At 36.2% G+C, this 26463-nt stretch overlaps 3 protein-coding genes and 1 long non-coding RNA gene across 5 annotated transcripts; 3 read left to right on the forward strand and 1 right to left on the reverse strand.

Moving 5' to 3' along the window:
• Nucleotides 1-232: 232 nt before the first annotated feature.
• On the forward strand, nucleotides 233-7636 carry LOC141842831 (uncharacterized). Its single transcript, XM_074730823.1, is given in 14 exon segments — nucleotides 233-980; nucleotides 2426-2633; nucleotides 2733-2926; nucleotides 3039-3254; nucleotides 3930-4105; nucleotides 4230-4323; nucleotides 4404-4460; nucleotides 4546-4680; nucleotides 5591-5662; nucleotides 6845-6914; nucleotides 6917-6957; nucleotides 7285-7446; nucleotides 7525-7572; nucleotides 7574-7636. Coding segments are annotated over 14 exon segments (1608 nt in total). The 5' UTR covers nucleotides 233-908.
• Nucleotides 7637-13902: 6266 nt separating this feature from the next.
• Nucleotides 13903-14891, forward strand: LOC141843404 (transcription factor bHLH94-like). Of its 2 annotated transcripts, none has more exons than XM_074731474.1 (3): nucleotides 13903-14100; nucleotides 14169-14495; nucleotides 14716-14891. In XM_074731474.1, the coding sequence occupies exons 1-3, from the start codon at nucleotides 13903-13905 to the stop codon at nucleotides 14803-14805; spliced, it is 615 nt and encodes a 204-aa protein (XP_074587575.1). In that variant the 3' UTR covers nucleotides 14806-14891. The 2 variants fall into 2 exon arrangements, with proteins under 2 accessions (XP_074587575.1, XP_074587576.1); XM_074731475.1 differs by having other exon boundaries at nucleotides 14181-14495.
• A 2261-nt stretch (nucleotides 14892-17152) lies between these two features.
• Nucleotides 17153-19839, reverse strand: LOC141842620 (uncharacterized). Its single transcript, XR_012602943.1, has 3 exons — nucleotides 19355-19839; nucleotides 18585-18644; nucleotides 17153-17572 (listed from the first exon to the last, which is right to left on the reverse strand). It is a non-coding gene; the product is annotated as an uncharacterized LOC141842620 (long non-coding RNA).
• Nucleotides 19840-21694: 1855 nt separating this feature from the next.
• On the forward strand, nucleotides 21695-24632 carry LOC141843544 (RNA-binding protein CP33, chloroplastic-like). Its single transcript, XM_074731602.1, has 4 exons — nucleotides 21695-22006; nucleotides 23443-23541; nucleotides 23652-23930; nucleotides 24232-24632. Exons 1-4 carry the CDS (start codon nucleotides 21695-21697, stop codon nucleotides 24367-24369), a joined length of 828 nt encoding a protein of 275 aa, XP_074587703.1. The 3' UTR covers nucleotides 24370-24632.
• Nucleotides 24633-26463: the final 1831 nt, after the last annotated feature.

The following is a 26463-nucleotide window of genomic DNA, read 5'->3' on the forward strand; positions in this document are numbered from 1 at the left end:
AAGAAGCCTTCTGCCTCTCTGATCAGCGACTTCCCATCTTGGCCGAAGTGATCGATCTTCCCTGTGTTGGATTTATTTGTTAGCCCATGGATCGCCGACAGAACCACCGGAGAAGCTGTCGGCAACTCCGCCGCTCCGCGTCCGCGGCTGCCGCCGCTGCCGGCTCGATGCGGCTGCGCTCCTGCCCATCCGACGGCCACCGCGGCATTGGCAGAGGCAGCGGCTTGCTGGAGGACGCGGTAGTGGTGTCGTCTGATGGGTTGGAGCGCAGCCGCATCTGCTGCTGCCTCAATCTATAGTGGCGGCTTCAGCGGCACATGAAGATGAAGGCATACCACCACCTGCGGCTCCCCGGAGAGCCCAGGCTTACTTCTTTTACCCGAATTTTGAAGTCTAATTTCTTTCTTTTCCTTTTAATGAACCATGGAACATAGTTATGGAAAACATACAACACTAATAGAATAAACTCTTGTTAAAATACTTTGCCCAAGACTAATTGCTGGCCTCACATGTACTATCTAATACCAATTTAGAATGTTCTTTTAAAGACAATAAGGTAGGAAAAGTTATTTATGCTACAGAAAAAAGATTGTGCATTAGATCTTTATATTTCCACTATCTCCAAGAATCAATCTGAAATGCTCAGTCTGTAAATAGTGATTGATTCATGTTCTGTGTGATTATTAACCATATTCTGCTGACTCTGTTGACATCGTATTTGTTATTATTCGTCCTTATTCTGTTTTATGGTCCATCATGATTTCTGTCACTGAAACTTGCAATATTGAAGGTGTAAGCAGCAATGCTGTTGCATTCTTTCTCGAAATCTAATTTTCTTTTGCTCATTTATTGCCTAATTATTATTTTCATGTAGTGGGATATATTCAGGAAAATCATCTTACTGTCTAATGGTTGGAGCTGTTAAAAGCCTTGCAGACATGCAAAATTTATCAGATGAGGACTTCTCTTTTAGAAAGCAGGTACTTGTTTTTAAATAATTATATTTGAATGTGTTACTGTGGTAAAAATAATAATTCTGATTATTTGTAGACTGGTAATTGATGTCTAGTTTTTTCTATCATTCTGCAGCATTATAATTGCAATTTAGGGATGATAATAAACTGTTATTTGTGTTGTTTTGTGGTGTTTTCAAAATATTGTACCGTTGCTGTCATGATTTTGCTAACACACATGTCAACCTTGTGCTATGTTCTTAGGCTTATGCTACTTGCATGGACCAAATGCCACTAGTTGTTATCATTGGTTTCCTATTTATTTATAAAATTTGATTTGGGACATTTCAATTACGCAATCCTCATTGCCTCATTGCCATGATTTATGCTTGTGCCAACACAACGCTTATGTTCTGCCCAATGTTGTGGATACAAGCTCAGGCGCTGATAATTGATTGGTTGTGGGAGCATTTGATGACTAGGAACCTACAAGTCTCTTGCATTCCTAGGGATGTAGAGAAAGAGTTCCGGTTAACATTTTGGGGAAAACACACATACCAAACTATGCAGATAAAGTATAAATACTGATTACAGCTCTCAAAATCTTCACTAGTTGCACATACATTTTGCGAATGATACAGATATAACTCCATACCACAACTATAATATGATAGTCTAGTGCTGCATATGCTAACACTATTTACACTAATGCCACATTTGATATGTCCACTTAACACCCACAGTCAAATAAATAAGCATAACAATATGTCTAAATACACTGATGCTCGTATCATTCATGCACGTCGTCTTCCCTTTCTCTATCTTTTTGCGGTTTCAGCTTCTATTTGTAACTAGCAGACAAATTTGAAGGATAAATTGTGGGAAGAAGCAACCAAGACAAGCCATGTCTTGGTAGATATTGTTGAAATTGCATCGTGATTCATACTTGAACACAATACTTGAAATCATAATTTAAACCAAACTAAATTCGCTTAAAACTCTATGCTAGTCTGGTTAGTAGCTTATAACTTGTAAGTTATAACTTAAATAGGTGTTTGCAACTGATAAATGATTCAGATATCAATATAAATGTTTTTTAAATATTGAAATGTTGACCGCATATGCCTCCTCGCATGCCAACATATACTGTGTATGTGCATTGCATTGAGTTGACTGCATATCACTTGCGTATGCTTTTGAAACCATCAATATTAAGAATGTAAAATATAATGTTTTAGAGAGAGTACAATTCTTTTAGGGGTTGTCTTGGTTTTTCATTTTTAGTCAATTTTAATTTTAATCCTTCTCATGTCGATCCATGCTAATGATTAACTTTTACTATAACAATATTTTCCTTGCCTACATGCTGTTGGTGGCTAATATGGTCAGTTGCAATGTATTCCATGTTTGCCTTTGGCAATACAAATATTCTCCCTACTTTATCAGTCAATAAATTCTTTGTCAACTTGCAGCTTCATGAGTGTCTTGGATCAGCTGTTAGGGCCATGGGGCCTGAAAAATTTCTCACCATTGTGCCTCTTAACTTGGACGTGGAAGTTGCCTCAGACGCCAATGTTTGGCTATTTCCAATATTGAAGCAACATGTGGTTGGATCAAGCCTGATCTTTTTCTCAGAATACATATTGGGTATTGTTAAACGCTTGAAGCAAAAATCCCTTGGTATTTGCTACCTTTTGCTAAATTAGAAAAAAACACCTCCATGTTCTCTTAGTTCATTATTATTTTTCACATAATTTAATTAAGTCATTTTTTAAAAAAAGCTTGAGAAGGAGGGAAGGGTCTTTTCAGCAAGAAATGCAGAAGGTCTTATATACGCATTATGGTCCTTGCTACCAGCCTTTTGCAACTATCCTGTTGACATTAACAAAGGTTTTAAAGTTATTCAGAAGGATTTGTGCAATGCACTCCTCGAAGAACCCGAGTTGCTTGGGATAATATGTTGCAGCATTCAGGTAGAAATTTTGCTGAGTTGATTTTCACACCCCTGGTTGTTCCTCTAGATAAACCGCAGTGCTTCATCTTACTTGTTCCAATTTGTAGTTTTATTTTTATTTGTTTTTGTAGACTTTGATTCGTCAGAACAATGACAAAATTTCAAGTACAACCTCTGAACCTGATGCTGAAGTAAGCCACTTGAGAGCAGAAGAGAATCGTTATAAGTATAATAAACAACAGGCAGAAGAAAATCTGAAGGCAATAAAATCATATGCTTCGGAGTTTTTTTCAGTTTTATCAGAGATGTTTTTGAAATCTCCTAAGGATGGTGGTGGCTGCTTGCAGGTTTTCATCTTTTTATCAGCAAAACTATGTTAAATTTTGGGTTTCTAAATATTTAGTATTTTAATTACTGTTCATTAGTATCTTCAAACCATTCAAAATGTTGTCATTTGACAAGTCAATACTCAGATAACTCTGCACAATTCTTTCCATGATTCATGTGATGTTGATTTTTCACATCCTCACATTGCTCCAAATGCTTATGACTGTAGATATTCCTGTGGTATAGGTGTAAGTGTGACAATGCATAGTAATATAATATACTTCTCCTTATATCCTCCAATTTATTCTACTTTTGGATGGGGAGACATTTTTTTTACCATTTATTCAAATGAAATTATTAGTGTGATATGAGAGACTGCATCTAATACTCGCCATATGTTGGAATAGGAGAGACTACAAGGTCTTGAGACGAGCTTCCATATCTTCTTGCAAGCAAGAGGAAACTCGAGCAGAGCTTTTTTTTGTGATTAATCTTGTCGATTTTTCTCATTCTGTTCATATATATCCACTAGGCATCTGCATTACTGTAGAAAAGTAAACAACTTTGACTTGCTTTCAAAAAAATGAACACACATAACAACTGTATACCATATGGGTGTTTTTTTGAATTGTGGTATCTTGCATGTTTTGCTACCATTGAATGGATAAATGACATTTTTTTCTTTCATTTTGAAGGCTACCATCCATGATCTTGCATCCATATCAGACAAAAGGATCGTGAAGAACTTATTCAATGCTATTAGTCAGCAACTATTGAAGGTTACTCAGGAAGCTATTAAAGCAAAACAGTTACATAGTTCTGATGAAACACTAGATAATTTATCAAATGAAGCATCACTATGCCATGCAAGGTAGGAATCCCTGCTCTGCTGTTGCTATTACTTTTTTTTTTTTTTTGCATTATTTTGTTTTCTTATGCATACTCCAATATTTCATCTTTTGCATCAAATGGATTCATAACACTAGTGACTCCAGGGCCCTCCTTTTGGACTTGGCATCTTCACTTCTACCTGGACTGGATGATATAGAGATTTACTCGTTACTCAAGGCTATTGAGCCTGCTTTCCAGGTACTACATAGTCTTGATAATTACCATTTCCAAGTTTCTCTCAAAACTATGTGATTTAAGTAAATTCTTGTTTATCATAGGATGAAGAAGGGATTCTACAGAAAAAAGCATATAAAATTCTCTCAGTTATACTGAAGGTACAATGACATTTTCCTTAACTTTATGTTTGCTGGCCTTTAAAAAATCTTGTCATTTATTGATATCAATCTGCTCAATGTTCAGGAACGTTATCACATTCTTTCAGATAATTTGGATGAAGTGCTACGGTTGATGATTGTATCACTGCCTTGCTGTCACTTTTCAGCTAAACGCCATAGACTTGATTGCTTGTATATTTTGATTGTCCATATATCAAAGGTTGGTGATGGTTACAATTCTAGGCTAAACATATTTCACTAGAACAATATGTAATAATATTATTTTTTTAATATATAATCTCCTTCAATAGACAAGTTATTGTCTAATTTTAAACTTACAACATTTATATACTTTTTTTTTTAAACTTCAACCTTCTCATGCAAACCTAGTTGATTCTGCACCAAGTTAACCTGTCTATTTTACAGTCTCTTAGAAGATCTGGTTGTAAAGCCCTACAAATAGAGCCCTTGTTGTTTCTGTCTTATAGGAAAGGAACCAAGTTATATAAAAGACCACTGCATTTGTTCATATATTTTGATTGTCCATATATCAAAGGTTGGTGATGGTTACAATTCTAGGCTAAACATATTTCACTAGAACAATATGTAATAATATTATTTTTTTAATATATAATCTCCTTCAATAGACAAGTTATTGTCTAATTTTAAACTTACAACATTTATATACTTTTTTTTTTAAACTTCAACCTTCTCATGCAAACCTAGTTGATTCTGCACCAAGTTAACCTGTCTATTTTACAGTCTCTTAGAAGATCTGGTTGTAAAGCCCTACAAATAGAGCCCTTGTTGTTTCTGTCTTATAGGAAAGGAACCAAGTTATATAAAAGACCACTGCATTTGTTCATGTGGGACTAATAAGTGCCAAACAATCTAGTTTCAATTGATTTATTCCTTCAATTAATAAGACGACAACTTTTATTCTGGAGATTCTTCTCTCTCCCGAGGTTGCTGATTAGGCACAGCCTGTTTGTTAGCTGGCTCAACCACATTGATATATAAGTCTCATGAGATATAGTCAAATGAGACAGATCTCGTTCGTGCTGTTGTTAGTTTTATTTAGATTATTTGTTGAAAGATCCTTTTGATGATAAAATGTTATTTGTTTACAGGATTTATTTGATCATAAGAGGAGGGACCTAATTAGCTCTTTTCTCACTGAAATAATGCTTGCTCTGAAAGAGGTATGTTACTAGTTTTCCTGGTAATGGGTTACATGTGCAAAGTAGATCCTCTTTTACTGTGTATTCTAATTAAAGAAGCTCAGTAGACATGAAAGCTATAGTTTCCATGATCTTTTGAAATAATGCAGAATCACTCTTGGTTGTTAAATATTCATTTGATTTTGGAATTGGATGTAGGAGATTAAGATTGTATTTAATATCATTTTGATAATTCTAACATACAATCTGTCATTATGAGATACATTAATTTTGCTGCATTTTGCAGCTCTACTATTTTTCTTCACTAATTAACTGTGGTTGATTGCTTTTGTCATTTGTTTTTCTCCATGAGGATCTTGTAATAGGGTTCAGAAATAATTAGCGATTCAATGCAGGTAAGATTATAACATTTAATGGTATGGTAACGTCATTGCAGTAATGTTGATAAGGATTCTGTATGCATGTAATATGTCTCTACTTGGATCATATTAAATTACATATTCTGATATGATATTGTATTTCCTGATGCTGTTGCTTCATTATGTTTTCCTTGTTCTGTGATTAACTGTTGTCATCTGTTACTTGGCATACAACATTTTTTTTGATATTCTTACGTGAGTTTCTAACCTTGCTGTGATGCCCTTGTTTTTTAATCACTTATAATTCTCTAAATATAGCAGAACTTTATCCTAGACTAATAGAATTATTGTGCACCATAATTGCTTACATCCCTTTGTTAGCTTAAATGAATACCAATTCAGTGGCCAATAGTCATGCACTCATACTACCTAATTTTTGTGACTCACCGGCGCATTGAGCATAAACTCATTATGTTTGAGCAATATTTCGTGATTTCCTACATCTCATGCTTTCAGGAATATGAATTTATGCCTGCTTGCTTTTTGGCTTTGAAGATGTAATCCAATACTTTGCTACTTTAGTGCTGTATCTTAAAATGATTTGTAATCAGTTAAATATTGTGCTTTCAAAAGCACAAATTTTTTTAAAGATTTTTCTGTTTATTCTTTCTAATGTTTGAAAAGTTTAATCAGTTAATTAGCATGCTTTCAGAAACACAATTTTTTTTCTTGATGTTTTTATTTCTCTTTTTTGATATTTTTCTGTTTATTTTTTCTAATATTTTAAGTGTTTGTTCACACAACAGATAAACATATAGACATTTTTTTTGTCTCCTTCCTGCAGCCAAATAAAAAGACAAGAAACAAGGCTTATGACTTGCTTGTTGAAATAGGCCATGCATGTGTAGATGAGGAAAAGGGGGAAGACAAGAAAACCTCTTACAATTTTTTAACTTGGTAACTAAAATTCCTATTCTTGTCAACTGCATTCCTTCTTTCATAGCTAGTGTTTAAAGTATCAGTGTCAGAAAATCTGCACTCAAGTCAACTTTAGTGAACACCTGGATGGCCAAACCTCCTCCATACTAGCTAGCATAGCTGGCCTTGACACAATCACTCATGGTGTAAACTTTTGCATCTGTGATGCGACAATGTTTAGACTGTCTTAATGTGAGCATGAGACAATAAGTCTCATCCAGTATGGGGGATAGACAGCTCAAGATTTAAGATACTAAATTGTTTTCCAGCATTTATTTAATTCTGATATCCTTGTCTTGCATTCAGATTGCTGGTGGTCTTGCTGGTGAAACACCACAAATGATCAGTGCTGCAATAAAAGGGTTAGCTCGTTTGGCATATGAATTCCAAGACCTTGTTGTTGTAGCTTTCAACTTGCTGCCCTCCACATTTCTTCTCCTGCAAAGGAAGAACCGTGAGATTGTCAAAGTACCTTGACGTACCTCCCCTTCTCTTTATGATCATAACAAGGTTTTTTTTATTCAAGCCGAATATTGCATGTGGCAGGCAAATTTAGGTTTTGTCAAGGTACTGGTGGCAAAATCTAAAGCTGATGGCTTATTATACACACTTAAAGACAATGGTTGACGGGCTTCTGAAATGGCGTGATGAAGGCTAAGGTATTATTCTTTGCTTTGTTTTGCTGGAATGCTCTCCAGGCAAATCATTTCATTTTTTGAATGCAAGAGCATCACAACAATGTGCTTACCGAAGCCAACAGTATTGTTAAACCTTAATCAATATTGCAATGTCTCCTCATTTTAGTCAGCATTTACCGCTACACGGTGACTGGATGTGATAGAAAAGTTAATGAATTCAGTAGTTTGTTTAAAGCCTGCATAGTTGAAAATTGCTCATTATCTTGTCAGACTCATCCATTAGCCTAATATAGTTGAGGACGAATCAATAGTACACTGATCTAAGGTTATAAAACTTCTTTATTAGCTCACAACTTACCATTTATGACGAAGTTGGGTTGTCTTCCCACCTAAATTTACACCATCTGCTTGTAGGCCTTTCGACACCTCACCATTCTTATGATGAAGTTCGATGCAAATTGTGATGATTCAGTAAGTTAGAGAACTAATATATTGATTTTTCAGGCACAACCACCTATCCAAAATCTGTAAACTCCAATTGATATTTGCTCACCTACCTGAGCCTACAAAGGCTCTTTACTAGAGTCTCCGAGTCAGACAATACTCTCCTGCGTCGTGATCAACTGCAGTTTCTCGATTTACCTTTTCACAAATGGTCGTGGAGCTGATCGTGTGGGGCCGTTGGAATGACGAATTTCATCTTTTTGCAGAAGAGTAGAGTCTCCAACTCACCATTTTCTCTATTTTGTCTATTTAAAAAGAAATGAAACTGTAGTATATGACAGGGCTATACCTTGATTTTTTAAATATTTCCTTATCAACTTAAATATATTTTTTTCAATACCTTTTTCCTCTCGATATTTAAATAGAAAGGAAAGTATTGTAAATGACAGGACTAGACCTTGATTTTGTTGTTTCCATATTTCATTGCAGTCCAGTTTTTCTCCCTTTTTTGTCTCTAAATTGATTTTTCGTCGGGTAGATACGCGATTACCAGAAATTTGTTATGATATCTTTAATTGATAGGTTAGCATTAATGGGTGAAGAGGGTAGAATTAATGGGTGGATCACTTCTCTCTGCCAATTATAAATATTCATCACGCGATAGTGTTCGCATAAAGGCCCAAGAAATTGATTAGGTAAACATTGTAATGTTTTAATACGAAAGTCAGCAACTGAGAACTCATATTTCCTTACTATTGAAATGGTTCTAATTTCAAAAATTCACAATATTCTTCTCGATTCATTAAAATATAAAAGTAAATTTATGTGAAGAAAGACATACAAATCATATTAGAGATGTTTGAGCATTTTTTGGTGATTTTAGAATATAATTTGTGAAGAAAGACATACAAATCATATTAGAGATGCTTGAGCATTTTTTGTGATTTTAGAATATATAATGCCATTTTGATTATTATCCAGCTTTTCTGTGGCCATGTGCTACGGAGAATATATTCGCTTGAAGTGAATGGGCCGTGTATTTAGTGGGCCGAACCTACTGGGCCACAGTAACAGCCACCAGACCTGATATAAAAGCCTGTTTCTCCAAATAAATGGATGACATAATGGCAGCGGGCTACACTTTATAGGCCGTTAGCCCATTAGGCTTTTAACTGCCCTTATCTGGCTTCATAGATTCTATCATGGATCTCTAACAGCCCAATAACAGCCCCGAGCAGTTTGTGTCACTTTTGATTCTATTGGGCCGATAGTAGAATCTGGCCCAACAGGATTGCAATGGGTAGCTACCGCAACTCAACCGATAAGTTTTCTAATAGGGACGCCTATGGCCTAATTAGTAAACAAAATGGTCCGAGTTTGGCCTAATAGGTTATAAATGGCCCATCGACGGCCAATAGATGAACCGTTAAAGGGCGATAGATCTCCTTGTGGACTGTTCGCTTTTGTGCTAGGAGGCCGAACTAGCTGGTTAATGGACTGTCATCAGTTGATAGTTTTTTCTATTGGGCCGTCAACTATCCATGTGAATACCTAATATGTCGACATTGTCTAGGCTACCCATTCATCCCCTACAAATGTATGGGCTGTCAATGCAACGTGGAGATGCCGGATTATCAAGATCTCCCATGTGATGTGAAACCCATTCTCATATTTGTTTGATCTTGGATTTGGTTTTGGCTGGCGACGATTGTTATCCAGCACCGGTTAGGGATTCGCAACTAAAGATCTAGGGCAAAGATCTTGAAATCAAACCTGAAGTGAGCTCCTTCTTGTTGATCCAATTAAATTGGGAGTTGATGTGAGGTTAGAAATCAAATTATTGATTACTGTTTGATTAAGAATACCGGTTTCTTAATCTATTCAGGCCGATGTTGTTGGTTCTGTTGAGAGGTATTTGATCTGGTGTTGGTGTGTCGAGTTCTTGCAAGCTATTGGTCTTGGTGTATTCAGGCCGATGTTGTTCGGTTCGGTTATTTCGAAAGTTCAGTTATTTTAAAAAAAAAATCGATTAATTCGGCTAATTCGGTTCGATTTCGGTTTTAAATTTTCTTATTCGGTTAAACCGAATTAATTAAATTAAAAAAATAATTTATAAATTATAAGTAAATAAATGTATAAATCTCTAATTTATTAGTAAATTTTTTATAATATTTAAAAAAAATTCGGTTAATTCGGTTAACTCGGTCGAAAACCGAATTAATCGATAAAATATCGGTTCGGTTTGTTCGGTTTTTATTAAGAAATTCGGTCGGTTTGGTTGGTTTGAAAAAAATTGGTTAATTCGGTTTTCGATTAATTCGATTCGGTTCGGGTTTTAACCGAATACTCTTCCCTGTGTTGGATTTATTTGTTAGCCTATGGATCGCCGATAGAACCACTGGAGAAGCTGTCGGCAACTCCGCCGCTCCGTGTCTACGGCTGCCGAGGCCGCGTCCGTGACTGCTGCCGTTGCCGCCGCTGCCTCCGAGGCGGCAACGGATGCGCCTGCGCTCCTGCCCATCCGACGACACCACTACCGTGTCCTCCAGCAAGCTGCTGCCTCTACCAATGCCGCTGCCGTGGCGGCCGCTGCCTCCTCCGCTGTTCAATCTATAGTGGCCGCTTCAGCGGCACATGAAGATGAAGTTATACCACCACCTGAGGCACCTGCGGCTCCCCAGAGAGCCCATGCTTACCACTTTTACTAGAATTTTGAAGCTTAATTTCTTTCTTTTCCTTTTAATGAACGATGGAACATAGTTATGGAAAACATACAACACTAATAGAATAAACTCTTGTTAAAATACTTTGCCCAACTTCGTCATAAATAAGGGTGAACAATAATTCGGTTAAACCGAATAAACCGATCGAACCGATCGAATTAAAAAATTCGATTCGGTTATTTCGGAAATTCGGTTATTTTTTCTATAAAAATCGGTTAATTCGATTCGGTTTCGATTTTAAAATTTCTTATTCGATTAAACCGAATAAATCGAATAAATATAGCAGAACTTTATCCTAGACTAATAGAATTATTGTGCACCATAATTGCTTACATCCCTTTGTTAGCTTAAATGAATACCAATTCAGTGGCCAATAGTCATGCACTCATACTACCTAATTTTTGTGACTCACCGGCGCATTGAGCATAAACTCATTATGTTTGAGCAATATTTCGTGATTTCCTACATCTCATGCTTTCAGGAATATGAATTTATGCCTGCTTGCTTTTTGGCTTTGAAGATGTAATCCAATACTTCGCTACTTTAGTGCTGTATCTTAAAATGATTTGTAATCAGTTAAATATTGTGCTTTCAAAAGCACAAATTTTTTAAAAGATTTTTCTGTTTATTCTTTCTAATGTTTGAAAAGTTTAATCAGTTAATTAGCGTGCTTTCAGAAACATAATTTTTTTTCTTGATGTTTTTATTTCTTTTTTTTTTGATATTTTTCTGTTTCTTTTTTCTAATATTTTTCTGTTTATGGAAATATCTAAGCTCAACCCGTGAGGAGAGAGGAACGATCGGGTCGATCGCAAGGCAATGGGGCAACCCACACCTGTGCTACAGAAGAAACAAGTACCAAGAATCGATGCTGGGGCTGTGCTTTTAACCTTGTCCCTTACCTCAAGTGTTTCTGATTCATGCATATATAGGAGAAACATATATAATGCTGCAGCTCGATCTACGTAACCATGAAATGTATCATCTCCATAAAATCTTCATGTTCCTATAGCTAATAGTAATTGTTTCTCTGATGCTATCTGTGTTATATATTTTCTTATGCATGCAAGCAAGTCAAAGTTGTGAAGTGGAAAATTAAATTATGCAACAAAATAAAACCAGGGGCAGATTGACCATGCATGGTTGATCCTGTGACCTGCCGCCAATTCCCATTCCTTCGAAATTAAACCTTAGGCCGGCGACACTAACAAAGTTTACTAGCTGCTTAATTGGTAGCAGAGGTTCGTATAGAGGCCTGTGCAGGATGCTGGATCCAAGTTCGCACCCATCCTGCAGATGACGTACCTGTTGATGACGAAAAATTAACAGATTTGCTCGGATAATACTTCAATCGAGCAGTTTAATTTGGAGAGACCATCGGAGTGATTGCTGCCATTTTTTTCCCTTCAACCGTCACATCTTCAATCTCAATATCTTTTGCTCATTTTCTTATAGATAACACCAAAATGGTCCGGTCTAATCATTCTCTATTAACGTTTTGCTTAATCATTTGCTACTGGATCTATCTATTCAATGGGTCGGCTTCTACTGGATTAGATTTGCCACTGCAAGTTAGCATTGGGTTGACAGAATCTTAGCGAACCGGCTTCTCTTTGTCTTACTGAAAGAGACCAACAAGAGATCAAAAAGGGGATTAAAAGCGCACCTTAACGTGACCCCTCCTATTTTTAAATCAAAATTGAAGAGAAAAATGGAGAATAATAGGAGAATTGTAGTGTTATAATATATATGTTATGCATACATTAAATCACTACCTTATTATATAGAAAAGGAGAAGAAAAAATATTGAATCAATAAAGAGCCTTCTCTTTGGAATAATTGCATCCCTCTTCTTTATTTGTTGTCATCATGCTGGATGATTGCATTTCGATGCTTAATTATAACCAACGTAACTCTCTTACGTTTGTAATTGACGCACCTTTTTCCCACCAATGCTCATTATTATTGTCTCAAAATAACTGACAATGTTGTTAAGATAATTGACAAACATGTTTATGTGATGTTTTTTCTACAATTGACGTGTCTCTTGTTCTATCATACTCGAACCCAGCTTTATTAATTTGTTGGACCAAATCCTCCATTGACTCAACCTAAACTTTGTTTGACTCGGCATAATTAATTTGATCAATTTTGAGTTCTTTCAAATTTAGCTGACCTATTTTAAGATCATTCTGACCCTATCCAACTCAACCTGAATTCAGTCAAGACTCTAAGGGACTTAGATATGTTTTGACCGGGTTAAAAATTTTCGACGTGGACTCTATATTGACTGATCAAGTCAAGAGATCTCCTACGTGGACTCTATATTGACTAGTCAAGAATCCACGTGGGGACCCATTTTTACCAGGCCCTACCTCAGAGACTAAATAATCTCAAAGAACAAAGACTATTAATTAGCACGTACTATCAAAATTATTGGACCAATGCTCAGCAGCTGGGTCAGTATAATATCTCCAAACGAACGAATAGCTAGGCTGGACACGGTGTGGTAGATCTTGTTTGCATATATATTATATGCCAAAGAAATTATTGCTGCCCACACATAACGTAACATGAGAGTGGTTGTGTTCACAAATCTAGCTAAAGGACATTTCATCCATGGCGGAATATAATTGAAGAGATAGATTATGATTTCAGAGTTGGTCATCGCCACATGCAATTCTCACTCATCTATAACACTCGCACTCATCACATGTGGAGCATCAGAGCTTTTATTGCCATCTCCTTTTCCTGCCAGCCTTTTCCCCATTCCTCTCATCTCCTCTGGACATATGAGCTCAGATTCAATATATATATCCAAATGCCAACAAACTTGTGTACAAACTCGTCTGTAGTTTCAGATGTCGTCGATCGATCGGATTAATTAACTTTCTCTTTAATTTTGAGTACTATTTTACCACTCTACTGTACTACATCCGTAGAAACTTGTTTGCATAGTTTTGCTTCCACAGAAGCTAGCTAGCTTTTATAAGGGATAGTATCAGAGAGTGTAGATGATCTCCTTACCGAATGATCGCTTAAAAATTAAAGAACATATATTCTTTATGCACGTGTAAATGTTAAAATTGAGTAGCACGACGGAGCGCAAAGATCATCTGATGGTGGTGCAGATGAAGGCTTCTGGTACTGCCGGTGGCCGGCGGCGGCAGAGCTGGCGAAGAAAGAGGTTGAAGGAGGAGGAGGTGGCCGAGACGCAGAGGATGACTCACATTACGGTGGAGCGCAACCGCCGGAAGCAGATGAACGACTACCTCGCTGTCCTCCGCTCACTCATGCCGCCCTCCTACGTCCAAAGAGTACTAGTCCACCCCTGCTGTTCCAATTTCGATCCCCTCCTTTAATTCGGTGTACTAATCGCGCGCAGCAATGTCTCAAGGTTGATCAAGCATCCATCGTCGGAGGAGCGATCAGCTTCGTCAAAGATCTCGAGCGATCAGTCGAATTCCTAGAGGCTCGGAAGCGGATTAAGCACAAATCTAACTTATTCGCCGCCGCCGACGAAAACATGGCGGCTGCCGCCGACGTCGAGGTCAGCCTCCAGGACCGCCACGCCAACGTCAAGATCTTCTCACGGCGTCGACCGAGGCAGCTGCTGAGCCTGGTGCTAGCTTTCCACACTCTCCGACTGACGGCGATCCACCTAAATATCACCACCATCGACGCCATGGTCCTCTACAATTTCAATCTCAAGGTAATTTGTCAATGAGTTACGTTAATTAATTACTACACATTGTTAATTACTTAGACAAACAAATTTAATTTTGCTGATAATAATTTTTTATGATATTCCCGTGGTCAGAATCATTATATTACAAAATATAGTTCTAATTAGTTTTGTAAACGAAAATAAAAATTAAATCTCATCTAATTATATTGTAAATAGTATTGATTTCTTCAAGTTTTGTGTGAAGGTGGAAGATGATTGCCATTTCACATCAGTGGATGCAATTGCCACTGCAGTTCACCAAATCATTGCAAGGATCCAAGAGGAATTAAGCTGATGGATCAATATTGTTAATTGATCGATCTATTTTCTATATATGTTATTATTTCAGATATCTGTTTGTTCTATATCTTCTCGATGAAATATTTGGCTTTGAGAGTAAATTAAATTGCATTAAAAAGTTTGGTCCTCTGAAATTAAATCTATACAGTAAGATCAGACAAATCTGAAGATGATGATGAAATGATGCCAACAGTGTCACCTGAGAGTTATGACAACTGATCTTTTTGTAAGGAGCAATTATTGGATCATGAACACATCAGTTATATGTCCAAACGTGATGAGCACTAGTGTATCATACATCACTGTCCTCATTAATTCTTACGATACAATGCTAGTATATATATACTGAATTAATTGATTACGATGGAGTAGAATTGTAGATCTTTTTACAATACTCTCTGTATCTCTTCACAGATGTTGTGAGACCGATTGTGTGGAGCCGCTAGGATAATAAATTTCACTTTTTACAGAATAGTATATACATAAATATAATATTTTTTTACTACTTTACGCGAGCAAAAGTCTGCATTCCTTAACACAAAAAAATTACATGAGCAAAAATAGGACGCTCCTTTTTATTAAAATCTTTATATTAATTTAACTTCAAAATATGATCCCATTTCTGCCAATATATTTTTATTTTTATTTATTATTATAATAATTACGAATTCATACTACTAAAACTACAATATAATACTGGCATTTTAACTCTAATCAATATAAATAAATTATGTTGTATGATAGTTATAGCTAGTTCATAATTACTACAATATAAACATACTAATTAATACTAATGAATTATGTTATAGCAATTATATATAATTTATAACTACTATAATATGAGCATTTTAAATTTAACCAACATTAATTAATAAATATTATGATATCTTATATTATAGATGCTTCGTGTTAACACTTATAGCAAATATGAATCATAACTACTCTAATATAAAATTTTTATTTTTGATTAATATTAATTAAAATTATATTATAATAGCTATACAGCTGAAGCAACTTAGAACCTTAACTTCTATAATTATATAATGACTACTTATAATAATATAAAAAATAAAGATATATAATTTTGAAAATTAGTTAAACGTACAAACTAAATGAGGTGTTTTTTAAATAATAAATAAAAAATGTCATAAAAATGGACGTACTTTTCATTTTTGCTCAAATTACATCTTAAATGATTCCTGCATTCAAACACCACAAAACAATGTGTTGCTTGTAAGAATTAATGAAAGATTGAGAATATTCATATAGTACAAATCCAGAGGTTTTTTTTCTTTTTCAAAAATCTTTTTTGCAGTGTAATAATTCACATTGCCTCTGTACTTTTGTCTCTTTGCTTCTCATGCAGAAGAGTAGTTCATAAACAGTGACTAACAAAATAATGAGTGTAGCGTCGTTATTTGTCCTCCATGATTAAAAAAGTTTCAAAGTTAGATTTGTCCAAAATACAATGGCAAAAAGTCTTCTTAAAATCTGTGCACATGACTGAATCTGATCATTTGAATTTAGCAGCTGGATGAGGAACCAGAAAGTCTGCATTCTGGCTGTAGGTTCTAAATGCTCAAACACGTGGAAAGAGAATCTAATATTAAGCACCAAATAGTGATTAAAATGCTAATTCAGTCTGTTACTCATCAGTGATAGTGATTAACTGATCTTGCAGAATATATCCACTACTATTTTGGGTTTAAGTTAATCGTGTTTTATGAATAAATGAGCAGTAAAAAATGAAATCTATCATCCGATCGAACTGTCTCACACAGTCAATTTCACGATCATTTATATATGAAGAGATAAATCAGAAAATTGTAGTTGATCACTACGAGAGAGGATATTTCCTCAATTTTATCAATATTTGACTCTTACCCATTATAATAAATCTATTTCGTAATAACAAACTTATCCTGAGATAAAAGAATTGATCTATTAATTGCTTGCTTTCATATTAATAACTGATGATGATGACAGAGTAAATGACCAGACTACATCTCTAGCTAGTACTCGTTAGAAACTGATCAATTGAACTATTAGACGAATGAAAATATCTTTGCTTATGTCCCTAATTAACTTTTAACTTTTGTAGGTATCATCTATGGGGTTAGACAAGAACAAAATCATAATTAGCATATGTTACACTAAAAATTGATTATTTTACAGCTTTCTAGCAAATATATATATATATATATATATATATAATAATCTACCTTGTCGTAGTATTTGTTAGAAGTTGAAATTTTAAATTAATTCTAACCATAATAAATATTTGATGTACACATAAATATGAATCAAGTAATACATGAATTTTGTAGTTTATATATGTCACGACCCGGGAGATAGCCGTCCGAAAAATTTTGGCAGCACCTCCCCAGTATCGCTGACAATTCCCTGTATACAAACACAAATATACGTCGGTCACATGCGGCCGAGAATATGGACTACACGTCCAATCATACTCACGACAAATAACTCTACATATAAGGCCTACCCGGCCACATGCAAATAAACTAACACATCCTATATTATAATAAATCACCACAAGAAAGCCGAAAAACCATACATACGGGAATCCACATGAGATACAACCATGCAACGGAAAACCCCGACCAGAACCACACCAATGTATATAATCTATCTACAACCATATCGAAAGTAACACATGAATAAATTAAATCTATTAATTCTTTTGATGTGAGATGGCGCAGCTGGCAGATCCCTGGCATCATCTGTAAGCTTCTACCTGGTACCTGGGAAGACAGAAAAATCCCAGGGTCCAAAGAGGTGAGTACAAAACTCAGTGGGTAATATAGAAACAAATAGTGCATGAAGAGATAACTAAAGATAACAAGGATACATACCAAAGTTCAGCAAGATATCATAAATAACTCTGCAGGTAATAAGCACTAGAATAGTCTCATGTAATGCACATATGAATGACATGTCAAACAAAATGCAACAATCAAGAATCAAACAAATAAACAATCAAATGCAGGATCAGTATGGTCCAATACATAAATATAACGTGCACATGATATGCGTATGCATGATGCAACTGCCCCACACGCTACAGCACTCGTGCAAGCATCTGAGACTGGGTATGGCCGGCATCGGGGGATCAGTACTCCGCGCCCTACAACCAAGTAGTCCGGTGATCCAAATCGAGGGATCAATGCTCCGCGTCCGGTGATCCCATATCCTATGGCCGATATCTGTCCTCTAATACTCTCCGAGTATCACCCCTAACCGGTGCCGGGATCAGATCATCGACTCGGCTGCGTACACTGCCATACAGCCATCGACTGCGTACACTGCCATACAGTCGCCATCAATATGATGGAAGTAGGGTCATAACCACCTATATCAAGATACTACTAAAGGCCAACTATAGACAACATAGACCCACATCATTGGGATTTACAATCGTTGTCTCGCGTCATGATGTGATGTTCATTTCATAGTCATTTACACCTACTAGGCTAATCAATAAGCATGAATATAGGTCCTAATAATCTGAGCTATCATAAGAAGAGAATTATACCAGTAATAATCATGATATCAGATCAAGTATAGAATCGAATCTAAGAATAATAACCAAGGTCAACGAATACAGGGTCAAGCATGATGTAACCATGAGTACAACTAAAGTATCCAGATAGTAAGGAACAGAAGCACGATAAGGCATATAATCAGCAATAATAGAAAGCAACATGCACTGGGAAATAAATGAACCTGTGTTGACCAAACACAGGGATTACCCACCTGATTGGCGAATCGTCAATTAAGAATTCCTTCGAATAACAGGATCTACAAGCCCAAGTCCTGTAATTTAAAATAATCATCTTCTTAATATTATATTCACCTTTCGACAACGTAAACCCTATTAAACTCTAAATTTGATCTAACTCCATTACTACCTAATTAATATGATTTAATTATTAACCTGTTTAAAAATCAATTGACTCCGTATGAATTACACGACCATTAATCAATTAAACTGATTAATAATTACGTATTACTTTACTTAAGTAAATTAATCAATTCTCAAATTCATTTACAGTGTTACCAGTAAAGCAAATAAATCTCTTAGTTATTAGTTAGCCATTAAGTCTTAAGTAGATTAATAACTTAAATCATCCTCATTACCCATCTAATTAAATTTTCATCAATTACTATAACAATCAATAAACCTAACTAATTATGAAATAAGCAATTATCTATTTGTTCAATTAACCAGATTACCTCTAAATAAATCAACTGCTGAGTAATGATCTAATTTAACAAATTAGTTATTAACTAATTAATCAAGCAGCTAATTATTAAGTATTAACAATTTACTAAACTGGTTAGTAATCCAACTAGATCATTTATCTTAATAAATCCAATATCCTTTGTGTAATCACACAAGCTTTAATTAATTACCGACTCCTACCTTTTCTTCTTGATAATTTAGTCAAATCAAATACCTTAGACTAATTAATCAACCCATTAATCAACTACTTGTTAACTAATTAACCAATAAATCTTGGTACCGTAATCGTTGTTGGTGGCCAGAGCCTCAGTGGCAATCGGCGGTGATGGAGTCGGTGCCACGGCTGCAGGTTACGGCGGCGGCGGTGGCGTTGAGTAGAGGAAGAACACGGCGGCAAAGGGAGACGGACGGCGGCGGTGAGCAACCCCAAACAGGCGTCGGTGACGTAGGGCAAGCGGCGGCTGGCTTTGGTCTTCTCCCTGCGGCTGCTTCGTGTGTGATGAGGACGAGATGAAGATCAGAGGGTTTGCGTCGGCAGCTAGGGTTGTGCTCCAGCGAGAGGGCGGCGGCGGCGTCGGTGGCGTCGGCTTCGAGCAGAGGAGGGCTGGTCGGGCGGCGACGGCTTCGTCTCTGGGCAGAAAAAGGCGGCTTCGGTCGGGCGAAGAGGAGCAGAGGTGAAGGCTCAACAGCGGCGGCTTCCGCTGGTGAGGCGCGGCGGCGAGCGAAGAAGAGGAAGAGGGGAGAGGATCGGGCGTTTTCGGAAAGGATCGCGTGATTCCTTTTTAAAGAGGAATCAACAGTAACCTAGACCGGTTTAAATCGATTAAATCTAAACAAATCTAAACTAACACCGTAACCCAGATTTTATCGGTTAAATCCAATAAAACCTAAGAGTTATTAAACTCATTGAACCGGTTACTGTAGCAAACCGGATTCAACTTTGGTTCGCTTGGTTCACTACTCAAACGATCTCGGATTTGACTCAAATCAGTTTCGTTGGATTCGTCTTCGCGAGACCAACCTTTTCGTTTGGTTTATGTTATCCAAACCTCTCCCAGCACGAACCAACCCAACTTGGTTCAGCTTAGACCAATCTCGGTTCGTTTGGTTCGCTAACCAACCGACCTCGGGTTCGAGCTCAACTAGTTTCGTTTGATTCGTCTCTGTAGGACGAATCTCCTCATCGCATTTGTTTTGACAGGACTCTCTCTCTCATCATGAATCCATTTAACCAAACCCATTAAAACTTACCCTTTTATTGTTTAATTCAAATCTTAAAATTTCTAGAATATTACAATATACTAATTACATGTATAAAAAAGTCTAAAGGTTGCTATATATTGAGTAGTAAATTAAGCATTTAATTTGCAAGTGACTTTCTTTTTTCTTCCTCGAAAGTTATTTGAAAGCCTATCACCTTTCCAATAGTGTTTGCATTAGAACCCTTCCATGTCAACTTTTGCAAGATGGAGAAGAAACTCAATTGTCCTGTTGATAAGATAACTAAGTTGAGTCAAATTTAAAATGAATTAAATCATTGAAATGGATGTTCAAATTTAGTTTAATTTTTTTATAAGCTTGAGTTTCGTTCAAACTTAACTTAAGTAATATTATCAAGCTCTTAATTCAACTTTATTTGTTTGTTTGAAATCTTATATTTTTAAGTTTAGTTGGTTTGTTAGTAAGTGGGATATTATTTTGAGATTTTTTTACTTATAAATATGATAAAAATTTTATTAATAAAAATAATTTATAAATATTATTCATGAATATTTTTCATGAATATTATTCATAGATAAATCTTATGAACATTAAAGAAATTGAATATATTCAAATATATTATTTTTTAAAAAATTATTTAAATTATTTCTTTATTCATTAATATAAATAAAATACTAAATTTTTTCACATAGATTTAGTTCATTCACAATGATACGAGAAGAAAATTTAGTGTGGTTGAGTGGGAAGGGCCTCTTTGGTTCACCGTCGATAGATTTAGAAGTACATGTGACTTTTCACCTATCAATTAACTTTTTAAAATTTTCATTTTATTGGAGAAAACTATCTCATAATAAGTCGTAGTTGAGATTCGAACCATGACATTTGAGTGGGGGCATTGCATAATGTGTGGATATAATTTTGTTTAATTGTTATTAATTCTTTTTCATATGATACAAATTTAGTTTTATTCATGATTATAGAATCATATTGAATTTTTTTTATCTTTCTTAAATATTTAAGTAGTTTCACAAAAGGAGGACAAAAATTTCACTCCTTATTTAAATAATGATAGAAATTATTCTCCTAATTTGGATTTACAAGTGATGGTTTGAGCCCATGAATTTAAGCAAGTGGTAGCCCAAGAGGAATACCAAAAATATTAAAATAAATAACAGAAAATATTATATTATATTTTTTAAAATAATAAATAATAAAAAGGGCTTGCCCGGCCGATTAACTCTTTTCGAAAGGAACTATTGGGTTATGTTAATTCTGAAAGGAATTATTGGTGGAAATATTTGAATCGTGTCCAACACTGTTCAGCTGATGAAAAAGTTATTCAGCCCCATGGATAATGCTTGTCTCCCTGTTCATGACTTGTCTTGTGATGCGTGTGGTAATGGCGATGGCGCTTCCCCTTCTTCGAATCCCCCCTTCTTGCCTCTACCGTTCTTCCGTTGCTTTCCTCTTTCTTCCCTCTTCTCCCTTTTCAACTCGTACTCCAAGCGGACTCACCCTCCCTCTCAACCGTCGATGGGTCTCTGCCATAACCGCCTTCAGCGGCGGCACTGCAGCAGCAGCTATGGAGAAAACGGCGGAGAGCTCGGAGGCGTCTCGAACGAGGCTGATAGCGCAAAACATTCCCTGGGCCTCCACGGCTGACGACATCAAGTCTCTCTTCGCGAAGCATGGTACCGTCCTTGATATCGAGGTTCGGATTTCGTTGTTTTTATGTCTCCGAAAGATCGTACCTTTGAACGCTAATTCATTTTGGTACCTTAATTAGTATCCTTTTCTTTTGAGTGCCCCTTGCAGCATGCTTTCTTAATGTGAATCAGGGAATGTTCTCTCAATGAATCTTCGATACATTATGAAAGGGAGAAAAAAGAACTTCCCTTTATATGTAAGCATAAGCAACTGCATTAATACATTCTAGTTTAGCTATCACCATTTGGATACTTAGAAACAAACATTTATTCATTTTGTTAGTTTACATATCACCCTTTTGCATTCCACCATTTGGATGTGAATCAGTGAATGTTCTCTCACCAACCTTTGAACACGTAAAGTAGTTGCAGGGTGATTTAGTCGGACACCAATCCATCTTTTTCTAAAGGGAAGTTTGCTCATTACTTCTTTTTGGTGTAGAAGTAATGAGGCAAGAAAACACAGCTCTTGGAAAGCCTCAACCTAGTTCAATTTGTCTTTGGTTAAATGCATACAACTTTGTAGTTAGAATTATATCCGTTAATGATTATAATTGGGGGTCATTTGGTTTCTTTGGCTTCAATGAATGGATGAGAAAGCTGTTCAGGTGAGCAAGTCGTTTAGTGCGCCTACTGGAAAAGTTGAGTCCCAGTGAATGCAGTCCTACAGTCTCTTACCTGAAAAACTAATGGTAGTTGGGGGTTTGATGCGGGCACTACAATGCTGAAGTTAGTTCAAGTAGGGAATTCTAAAAGCTTGACAGAAGTCCTTGAGATGCTATTTTTGTGCCGGTAGTATACTTATTTATTGGATTTCTGCAATATCATCTTGCTGCTTCCCCTTGAACAGTCAGCATTGTCAGTCCCATGCCATGATGTACAGGCAAGAATGCCTCTCCATCCTCAATGTGAAGTGATACATTTGAAGATCTCATTTTTTTGGTACATTCCCATTGGTCATATATACAGTTGGTCGAAGGTCTAAGGGTATCCCTCTCACGGAGGTTTCATCAGCTGATGCCCTTGTATCGCTAAATGTTTGGTCAGTTACACGAGGGAGGAGAGCTGTACACTTAACCAGGTCGGTCCATGCTCTACTAGAGATTATCCCTACCCCTTTTCCAATGGGATCCATCATTCTCACTTCAGGCCTATTTAGTCAGTGTTTTGATATTGTTCATTGATCACAATGTCGCTTATGTTCTCTCTGCAAAATATCAAAGCATGAGGTTTTCCAACTTGTATTAATTTCATATTTATCAACTAGATATAATTGCTAGCACGCAATTATATCTATGAACAGGTATTAATTTAAAATTTTGGAGCATCTTAAGCTGCAATATCCATATTCCTCACTAGATGCTTACCATGCTCAGTTTTTTCTGATTCGTACATTCAGATACCCAAATTACTGTAAGTTAAATTCTTCTTCTTGGTCCAGCTGTCAATGTATAATAGCAGCAGAAATAGAGGATTAGCATTTGTAACGATGGCCTCAGAGAACGAAGCTGTTGCAGCACTTAATAGTCTGAATTCATATGTAAGTTCTAGCATCATGAGAGTTTTGTGATGCTTTTCAGCCAATTCTTGTGGTCCATATATCAGGTTTATTATTTATGAATGCTTAATTGTGAATTTAGTTTGATTCAGGATTTGGATGGTCGTGTGATCAAAGTGGAGTTTGCCAGATCAGTGAAGAAGACTCCGGTTATGGCAGCAGAACCTGTACCCAAATATAATGTATTTGTTGGGAATTTGGCTCGGAAGGTGAGATCACAGGATCTCCGAGAATTTTTCAGTGGCAGCGGGAATGTCTTATCTACCAAAATTATCTACCACACCAATCCAAGAAGACCAGCAGGCTATGGGTTCATCTCCTTTTCATCGAAGGAAGATGCTGAGGCTGCAATTGCTACATACAATGGGAAGGTAAATTAAGGTTTGCATTGTTTGTTGTAACCAATATTGTTTTCATTTGTACCCTATAACATAGTTACACCCCTCAATAACAATGATCTATCTAGCATGGTTCATGGTTGCGCCTTTTGCCAACACCAAAACTCGACATGCTCTTTTCTGTTAGGCATAGCTTTGTGAAGTTGCCTTCTAAACGTCAAGCCAGTATATGACTGCATGTAAATCATTTGTGGAACTACAATAACCTTGAACCACTTCATAATAAGTTTGACTTCTGTATCATCTAGCTTACACCTTGCTATTGTCACTGCAGAAATTGATGGGCAGACCCATCCGTTTGATATTGGGTAAAGTTCAAGCAGATGATACCGAGGACAAATTGAACGGAAATGAGCAATCAGATGATGCATCAAATGAGTCAAGTTCTACCAAAGAGCAAAGGGAGGAATAAAATAACAAAAAGAGGTATTCGATCCAGGATAATATTACATGCACAAAATACAATAGTGCATATTATTTCATTCGTTGATATGCTTACTCTGTGATTGTGTATTTTGTCATTTCCTTACGAAATGATGTCTTGGCTACTGCCTTGGGGAAAAAATATAAAGTTGCGCTGTTCAGATAACATATCTGGCTACCATAAACGTTGTATATTTAATGTCACTCGTGTCTAATTGACTTAAGTTGGAAGTTGAAAGACTCAATCAGACAGACAGGCTAACCACTGATTGCCCATAAAGATTTGGCAGTTTGCTGATACAAACATCATAGTTCATATTTCTCTGTTAACTAATCTTGATATAGGAATACTGAAAGAGAACACCTAGACATTCCTGAATTCGATGTCATGCTTAAACAACCTCATGTATATCTCGTATGCTAACTTTTCCATCTAATATGAAGTTATACGTGCAGAGTTTGTCTTCATGCGTCCTTGTTGGGACTGAGACTGTTCTAGCATCATCAATTCGGACTGATCACACTATTCCACATCTTGCATAAATATGCCAAAGAATGATTCTAGTCTTAAAACAGTTTTTTGGAGTCTGTATATATACAGGAATCCCCAAGGAGTTTTGACCTAGAAATCAAGTCAGATAGGTTGGGTTAAATATCAACTGGTGTCCCAAATAGCTCACATAAACTAGTTTCCCCATAGATTAAGCTCGTATTTGAATTTATTAGTTCAATAAGCTCACTTGTTTGCCAGTGTATAATTATACTAGTTGAGTAGAGGAAATTAGACACCATAACATTTCTAGTCTTCAACACTTCAGCATATGTTGGTTGAGAGTAGGTGGCCCATCCAAACCAAACCCCACGTTGCTTTTCTTCCTGTGACCCACCAAACACAGCAGTCAACTGATTTGGTGGGAAGTGATTATACTACGACTTGAGCTTTGATGGCAATTTGTCAAACTTTTGAGTCGCTTTATCTTTGCAACACACGTTAGTATTATGCCACTGTAAGGTTTTCGCTAAATATATCTGCTTTATCTTTGCCTAAAAGGTTCTAATCTCACATGATGTAGGTATTAGCGAAGTTTTTGAATCTCCACAAACTCTTAAGATTAACTACAAGTCCATCATACATCATGCACACATGAGCAGGCACTCATACGTGCCATGAAGGATGCCTCTGCTCTCTTCAGTTGATCGAGAAACTCTCGCTGTTGCTCTTAAGAGCTATTGCTTCGTTTTTCTGTCAAGCAGCGAGTTAACCAAGTTCATTCAACCGCAAAAGTTGGCAACATAGTAGATTAGTCTTGATCCAATCTACAGTCTATCCAACACCATGGTTCAGCAACATAGCAAATTTATACCTATGCCCAAAGGTATCCATCGATCGAGTGCAGAGATGTAGGCCACTTCAAATTTCTTACCTTTCTGCTTCATTTGATGTCTCTTAGGGTAGATAATTCAGCTCATGGTTCAGTGTGCATCTTCTTTCCTTATTATATGAACAAGTCAAATAAGTTAGGCACAGTACTTTATAGTGATTTGATGCTTAGGTAGATTGTTGATCGAGATATATTGGGCTTTCATATATATAACTTTCATTGGGTTCCTCAAAATGATTACATGTTGTATGAAATTAAGTTGAGCCTTATAGAGGAAGGTGATGGGCTCAAGATTTTCTTATGTTTACATTCATCAATGGTAAAGTTACATCTATTGAAGTTACGAGTGTGAAAATAATCTTTTATAAAATACAAAGTAAGAGTGAACATAATAAACCCCAATGTAATCCGATTCTTCTTTGCAATCTTGTACTACGGGAGCCTACACTAAATTGTTCTTTTATATCTATTATAGGTAGATATATACACATTCTATCCCTATATTTGGCTTTAACATAACAGTAACAGTAGGTATAAAGGCATTAAAGTAAAAGATGGAATTGAAAAGCAAATATGGACATAGTAAAGTAGATGCAAAGGTCAGTTTGGAGTACTTATGACGCTATTAATATTCCCATGCATTCCTGTCTCCATAAACTAAGTAAAGTTGATTGGTATTCATATAATCCTAACCTACTCCA

Source organism: Curcuma longa, chromosome 12, assembly GCF_044706935.1.
Source record: "Curcuma longa cultivar G26 ecotype Majalengka, Jawa Barat chromosome 12, ITB_CL_G26_1.1, whole genome shotgun sequence".
NCBI classification, from domain to species: Eukaryota; Viridiplantae; Streptophyta; class Magnoliopsida; order Zingiberales; family Zingiberaceae; genus Curcuma; species Curcuma longa.

Bases quoted from the DNA above. Each gene is read 5' to 3' on its own strand.
- LOC141843544 (XM_074731602.1), top strand. From the start codon at position 21,695: ATGGCGATGGCGCTTCCCCTTCTTCGAATCCCCCCTTCTTGCCTCTAC. The intron at 22,007-23,442 runs GTTCGGATTTCG...TTCTTGGTCCAG, and splicing joins GTACCGTCCTTGATATCGAG to CTGTCAATGTATAATAGCAG. The intron at 23,542-23,651 runs GTAAGTTCTAGC...AGTTTGATTCAG, and splicing joins TTAATAGTCTGAATTCATAT to GATTTGGATGGTCGTGTGAT.
- LOC141843404 (XM_074731474.1), top strand. From the start codon at position 13,903: ATGGTGGTGCAGATGAAGGCTTCTGGTACTGCCGGTGGCCGGCGGCGG. The intron at 14,101-14,168 runs GTACTAGTCCAC...AATCGCGCGCAG, and splicing joins CGCCCTCCTACGTCCAAAGA to CAATGTCTCAAGGTTGATCA. The intron at 14,496-14,715 runs GTAATTTGTCAA...TTTTGTGTGAAG, and splicing joins TCTACAATTTCAATCTCAAG to GTGGAAGATGATTGCCATTT.